The sequence below is a fragment of the Montipora foliosa genome, chromosome 13 (genome assembly GCF_036669935.1).
Source record: "Montipora foliosa isolate CH-2021 chromosome 13, ASM3666993v2, whole genome shotgun sequence".
Taxonomy (NCBI): domain Eukaryota; kingdom Metazoa; phylum Cnidaria; class Anthozoa; order Scleractinia; family Acroporidae; genus Montipora; species Montipora foliosa.
Window position 1 is genome coordinate 9,471,390 of NC_090881.1, and position 7,500 is coordinate 9,478,889.

Genomic DNA, 7,500 nt, shown 5'->3' on the forward strand with positions numbered 1-7,500 from the left:
ACTCATTTCCATTTGAATGGTTGTGCACCAGGCATGCAGCAACTCGGAAATGGGCTATTGACTCCACGGAGTGAGACTTAACAGATTTTTACCCTGTCTAATGCCAGTTGACTTTACTCGTCAACTGCAGGGGAGTCTTAGGGTGCCCGAGGGGTCAATGCGTTAACCATTAATTTTAATAATGATTGTAATTGCCATTGATGAAGTACGGACCTCGAACTCGGTTAGTAAGAGGTATATATGCTGTGCTGAAACTTTGCAGGGTTACAGCTGGTACCAAAGTAAAGGTGTTCTTTGTATTTCTGGAATCAGTTTTTCCTTCAGTTCAATTTTAACTCATTTAAATCCTTTGCCGCCACTATGCAGAAGGGTCTATTATAATAATTATTATAATTATAATCATGGGACTTTCTCAGTTCTGTAAGACATTATTCACTCACTGAAAAACCTGTATATCTCATTATCCCTTTGATACCTATACCAACCTAAAGCGGCCTTTCTAACGCCAGACTCGTCAATGGGGTACCCCCAGGAGTCAATCGGTTAATGATGCACTATTGACAGTGACTGAGTGTAATGTGCCCATTATAGCCACTTGCTTTCCTGTCTTAGGCAGAATGAAGTCTTATGATATGACAGCAATTTGATTCTCTACTCACCAGTTCGCTACTAGAACTCCTAGGAAGGCAGCTCACTTATCTACATGTAGGTTCTTCTTTGACAAAGTGTGGTGGTGGTCTGCAAGCTTGGCACTGTCATGCATTGCAAAATGTGTTAATGCTGCTACATGTATTGATGATGAATGGTGTAATTCGTCTGTGAGAAAGTGAGAAAAAAGATAAACTGGTTGCTTGGCAACAAGCACATTGGGGCAGATTATTAAAAAGACCAAAGTTGCAGGCTGGATTCAAATCCATATCTTCCATAATACGAGCAGTGTGTTACAAGTGTGTTTTTGGAGCAGGTGTGGCTCAGTTGGTCAGTGCGCGGCTTTCAGAGCAAGAGGTCACCAGTAAGATTCTCGGTGACTTTAACGTCTGTTTTAACTTTCTTCTGATCCATGTAGCTTTAAATACCTGTAAAATGGAGCACTGACAGATGGAGGGGGTATATAGGGTTCTGTATCCATGTAGCTTTAAATACCTGTAAAATGGAGCACTGACAGATGGAGGGGGTATTATAGGGTGCACTGCCTAGGAAGAACCTACTTGTTGGCTTGTTGAAATCCCTTATTACAACCAAAGACCCAAGACTCTTTACACACTGTATTAAGCAAAGGTGTATCAGGACAGGTCATTCATGTTAACTAGAAGCTCATAACCTTGACAAGTTTTTAACTCTGGTTCAGAGCCTTATTTGGATGGAACATAGCTTCCTGCATGTGTAGTTTTGATCTATAACCTTATATTTGTCCATATTTGGGCATAAAATTGGTAGCTTAAATCCCCAGCTTTATTATTCCAACGAAAAGAGTTGCAAGTTACACACTTCTAGGCCATGTGCTTCTGTGTTAACTTATTACATGTAAGTGGTAGTAACTGGGGAATGTGAAACAGTACGTAACATTATGTTTATATTCCTTAACAATTTTTGAGATTCGTTTTGCCTTTCGCTTCAGTTGCAAGTCCTTCAATTTCAGGTATGTTTTGCGAAAGAAACAAAAATAAATTTTCTCTTGGCCTTACAACTTGGGAAACTACAAATTCCCCCCAAAACAGTTTGTTTTTGGAAAAATGGAAGACCAGATAACTATTAATTTTTGACAAAATGAAAACCTCTTGTGCAGACTAGAGACCTAACACAAACTCGACCTACATGTACATGTATGTAGTAATGATATGGCACTGAAACACATCCGTCGTTGAGAGAAGTGAAAAAGCTAGTGCTCTCATCACAGAGCCCACCCTGCCCCAAAAACCATCATTCCCTGCTATTCCTAAAGTCATACCTCATCCCGGTGCAATTGAAATTTCATGCTTGTCTTAGAGAGCATTAAAAATATTTTACTTTCCACTCCACATGGACCTGTTTTTCTCTGCAAGGGTGGACTTGATTAATGTGTATTGAAATGTAACTGAACATTTTTCAGGCCAAGCAATTGATCATAGAGCGGTGGGGAGAAAATGTCCGAATTGAGGAGTATGCCATTGGAAAGAAAGTGGTGATTTCTTATTGGAGGTGAGAACATTTCAAATCTTTGCACAACTCGTGTACCTGTGGAGCATGCTGTAGTTGTCATCTTTGATCTTTTTGAGACGTTAAAAGTGTGTGAAGTATATTGGGAGTTATAACAAATTACAATGATGTTCTTGCTACATTTTGACATTGTCTGATCTATAGTACACATATTACTGAATAGATGCATGGCAACATGGAATCTATTAATTTGTTTTAATGAAGACGCCTGCCATGCCTCTATCCTCTAACTGGTCATTGGCAACAACCAATGAAAATGCGTGCATTATTGAGCTTATTATAATAATTTATGAGGAAATTAATTTTAAGGCAGTCATCGTCATTCATGACTATTGTTGCATGCATGGAAACTATGCAGCATGCTTCAATTGCAAAGCTTAATACTATCAAAATCACTCACTTACTCAAATGATATTCACTTACAGTACATTGCACTTGTTTTGTTGCGTAGGGCAAAAGGCATTGTCCAGCAGGGCCAGAAACCAGGCAAGTGACAATTAAATCACTATTACATGTATTTTACCAGTCTGAGAGTAATTTTCCTTCCTCTTGATTACCGGTACCTCTAATGATTTCCACCAACCTGTACTGTTCTTTGATTTTCTTTTCCTGAAACTTACAAACAGTCATGTGGACTAAATCTAAAAATTGTAAACCCCTCCATATATTCTGCAAAGAAATTCAGTTATATTGTTGCAGGAGATTTGAGCAGAATTTTAAGATGAGGTTGATTTACAGTGTAAGTGTTAACTAATAATCATTGTTTATATTCAGACTTTCTTTCTTTCATGCTGCAGCTACATGTAGTGCTTTACATAAACTTTTGTTTTTCTTAGTTTTGTGTCAATAAAACTTCAAACTTTTTTCATTAGGTCACAAAATTACAATTTGTGGAGACTCGACAGACAGCCCCTCTTGTCTTTGTGTTCAGCATTCCCCACTTCTCCCCTCTGAGTTCATGACAGATTCCATCTCTAAAGTTACTGTAAGTTACATAGATTAATGTCATTGTAAGTGTACATTAAGGTGGCTTTAACCAGTTTCAACACTTTGAAGACACTCTCTTTAGAAAGATTGGCACTACACACTGTATCATATATAGCAGCAATTTTATGGTACCATATGAAATGCCAATTATTGCTGAACAAGTTGCAGTGAGGACCCATGCAATACAGAGGACAGTGCCACTACAATGCTGCTTGGCTCTTGCGATTGTTAAATACATGCAAAATCTCTTGTTCGCAATAGTGTCTTTCTTGGTTCCTTTTCAGCCTGGTGATCTGTACATTGAAAAACTATTAACACACACCATTAAAGCACAGTCCAATGTAAAGCTCAAGGTATGTTGCATGCTTTAACATATATATACTTAAATAAATGCTATTTTGTGCACTGACACACTGGCCCAAAATGTATCACAAATCTGGTCTGACATAAAACTACCCAAGAGATCATTGCACAGTTTATGAGCCTGTGGTGTGCATTAATAATATTTGTACAGTATTTTATTGTAGTATTAACACAGCTTCCTATGACTTTTAAATTAAACCTGTTTTAAAACTACAAAAGAAACTGTGGTAATTTGCAAAATCTTGGCTTTCACAAAAATGTTTAAAAAAATGCAAAAATTAGTAAGAAGTACGTTTACATGTATATTCGTATGGTCAGGTTGATGTCCTCAATCCGAGATCAAGATTGCAATGTCCTTTGATAGTGCCGCACCATTTTCATTCTTTTCTCAGTAACCTAGCAGTGTACAGTGCATAATTCATTATATTTTTCTCAATTCCCTTTTAATAATATTTATGTTCTGAAAGGAATTACTCCAGATGCTGTCTCAGGATGTATCATTTGGTTCCAAAGGTACTGATTATTTACAACATAGTTTCCCTTGTAATTCATTTTGAATGGAAGCCTGTATTTAATTCAAAGTGCCTCCAAATTTCAACACATAACAAGAGTGATTTGAATTGGTGCTACAATTAGAACTAAAGGACAGAACAGTCCAACATGTAGCTGTGGCAGAATTAAGGAGTGATTGATCACAGTTATTTTTGTACAAGCTTAAGATAAGGTAGAAGAATCGCGCTGATATACTATCAGGAAACCCACTAAAGGTACATGTAACTTCTAAAGCAAGCTCTCTCTCTATCTCTCTCTTTGGGGTGTAGGGGTGGTGCAGTGGTGAGAGCACTTGCCTCCCACCAATGTGGCCCCAGGTTCAATTTGCAGACCCAGCAGCCAACTATGTGCAGCAGCTCAAAAAAACCAAATCAAGTGACTGAGTATGTGAGTGACTATCCAATCTTTTGGAGATTGATACTTGTTTTTCCTCTGTGGAATCAACAAGTAAAAAAACATGAAAATCATTATTTTTTTGAATTGCACTTCTCACCAGTGCAGGAGTTTACAGTTTCATTTACGTGTGGCCAGATCTACTCTCAAGGTCGTAAAAATTTAAGTGAGAATAAAGTGTAACTTTTTTGATAATTTCCGTCTGTAAATTAACAACATCTACTGTAGGTCCTCAAACACTATGTGAAAAACTACATTCTTTCGTCTCCTACCTGAGGGTGGTGCTTGTAGATTGTACTCTGTCTAATGCCAGATGATTTTGCTCGTCAGTGGGGCCCCCTCGGGCTTGAAAGGGTTTATTTAAGAGGAGGAGAACAACAACTTTATTCCACCCACATTACCCAAATGGGTTATTTACAGCTTACTGAATCATAAGGGTGCTATTTGGCTACCTGTGAACCACACTAGCTAAAAGAAAGACAGTTTGTCCAAATGAAAAGTGATGAACTCCATACAGCCGAGTTATTCTTTTACCCTTTGCTGTGAAAAACGTGGGACACTGTTTGCTAATTGTAGGACGTGGATTCCTCGGTTTTGTGGTCTATCTTAGCAAGCATGTGGTTAACCTGGCTGGATTACAGTAGATCGAAGAGCTTCATTTTTAATGAGACAGCAAAAACAAAATACAACCGCAGAATTCATCCTACAGTATACTTGCCCAGTTCCTTCTTTTCCTTCTCCTCATGATCATTATGAGTCACATTCAGTAAGGTGTATAGTTGTATTGTAGTTGTTTAAAGACAGACCGTCCTTAAAACAATAGTTGGAACATTATCTCACTACATGTTGGCAGCGGTTACTGGAATCTAAACAGATCGCGCAAGACTTAGTCTGCCAATGTTACAAGCTTAGCATAGCCTGCAGTCACTCATTCTCTTTTTTAACCTTGGGTATTGAACGTTTCAGTAACAATGGATGAAAAATCCTCAAGCCTCGCCATACAGGTTTCTCCTGACCCCACTCCTGCAGAAATTATTATCGTAACAGTTGGAAAAAGGACTGGCTGCTTTCAGGTTTCCTTGGGGAATGGACAAGGTATGGTGTACATTGTATATACCAAGTTAGGTCTTGGGTTCTGCTTTGTTTGCAAGATTCATTAATTTCCTCCAGGTGTCATTTGATTTGTTTTACCATAACACTGATAAAACGAAATTAGCAGTTTCGAACATTTCCCTGGTCAAAGTTTTTCTCTGTCCTTGTGTGGGCCCATTTCCATTAGTAGGGCTAACGCTCACATGGTTCATATGGGGTACAAAACTACTGTAGCACTTAACATCACACTCTAATCAGTTAAGTCTGTTGAAATAATTATAAGTGCTACACGGCCAACGTTTGTAAAAACGTAACCCTTTTTTGTATAATTATGTAATTGCACAAGGGTAGATTGCAATCATTACGTGTTTATCACATACTGGGCAAACTTACTGAAGGAAACCCCTTCAATGCCGTGACCAATGACACTCAACTTACATGTAACTGATCAATTGGGTCAATGTACACTTTAATCTTAAAAATTTACTAGTACAGCAAACATGCTTTCATTCTGCTAAAGTTCAATTCAGTAAATCATTGCTGTCAACAAATAACGCTTAAAATGTATTTTATATGTGAACAAAAGCAGTTTCATCAGAGTGAGAATCGGGAAGAAAGATTATATTGAAGGCTCGCTTGCTCTGGGTAAGCAACTGTTAACTATTCAGGATCAGGAAATCGTGCCCACTTGATAACAAGCGAAAAGTTAGAGTGGTTTTCAATTGAGTGATGTAAAACAAATACCAAAGCAATTACTTCGGCCAATCACAGCAGGTGCAAACTGCACAATGAACCAATCCAAATTCGTAGCAATTCCATGTAACTTCTCAAAGGGCGGGAAAAATCGCGTGTTCAAATAACGATTGGTTTTGGTTTTCCTTCTCATTGGTTGATAAACTGGCGCAAGATTTTTAGACCAACCACTAAGCGTAGCAGTTGCAATCGTGTAATAGGCCTTTTGCAACTAACGATCACATGGTACAAAATCCGCCATGCTGGAGGGCAAGCTCATTATTATTCCCCCACTGGGACATTAAAACAAAGAGACCTGAACCAGTCAAGCTTGACTTGCCTTTGTTTTAATGTCCCAGTGGGGGGATAATAATGACCTTGCCCTCCAGCGTGGCGGATTTTGTACCATGTGATCGTTAGCTGCAAAAGGCCTATTACTTTTGACAGTCGTTTTAAAACTGCTGTATGTTTACATTTAAATGTGACATGATGGGCTAAGTTGTGCAAACAGAGTCATCACCAATAAAATTAATAAACTTCAGATTAATTTTTACAGTTTTTTACGATTAATATCAACCATTTTTGCTCCCTAAATCGTTTTTTCTGTTAACATTTCTGTTGATCTCTTCAATATCGTTTAATTTGCTCTCCTCAGTTGCTAATAATAATATTATTATTACCATTTGTTTTATTGTAGAGAGTACTATTTGTTCTGAACTGGAGAGCACGCTTAATTCTCGAGTAGAGCAGTTTATCACTGTGCTGAGGGATGCAAGGTAACAAACGTTGAGGAGGACATTGAGGCAAAATTGCTTTACTGGGGCTGGGTGTACAATGGAAAGTTAACCTATATACCGTACAGTAGTAGGACTTGGCAATGAGATGAGGGAGTGAAATAGATTGGTGGGGGGAGGGGGTGGGGTGGTTGGTAAAAAAGGAACGGAAGGTGGAGTCCTTAGAGAAGCATGGGGGAAGGGGGGGGGGCAGGATAGAATATGAAACTCAAGCTTCTTTTGTTGCAGTCATGTGTTGGGAACTATGAAAATGAGAACCCATTAGTGTAATTTACTTTGACTTAATTGGCCGCCTTCAGAGACTGATTTGATATCCAAAACAATACCAAAATTTAGGCTCTAGCTAAGAATCAGAACAGTCTTTTATGGTTAACCCATTGACACCTCAAAC

The 7,500-nt window shown here is 38.4% G+C and overlaps 1 protein-coding gene across 3 annotated transcripts in view; it reads left to right on the forward strand.

The window, feature by feature from the left end:
- Positions 1 to 7,500, forward strand: part of LOC137984035 (mediator of RNA polymerase II transcription subunit 14-like) — a 55,376-nt gene that overhangs the window by 7,686 nt on the left and 40,190 nt on the right. For all 3 annotated transcript variants that reach the window (XM_068831246.1, XM_068831245.1, XM_068831244.1), the window contains exons 11-18: positions 1,596 to 1,639; positions 2,090 to 2,178; positions 2,648 to 2,682; positions 3,069 to 3,181; positions 3,468 to 3,536; positions 4,014 to 4,059; positions 5,458 to 5,586; positions 7,013 to 7,091. In XM_068831246.1, coding sequence (XP_068687347.1) covers positions 1,596 to 1,639; positions 2,090 to 2,178; positions 2,648 to 2,682; positions 3,069 to 3,181; positions 3,468 to 3,536; positions 4,014 to 4,059; positions 5,458 to 5,586; positions 7,013 to 7,091 — 604 coding nt within the window. The remainder of the gene's footprint in view (positions 1 to 1,595; positions 1,640 to 2,089; positions 2,179 to 2,647; positions 2,683 to 3,068; positions 3,182 to 3,467; positions 3,537 to 4,013; positions 4,060 to 5,457; positions 5,587 to 7,012; positions 7,092 to 7,500) is intronic.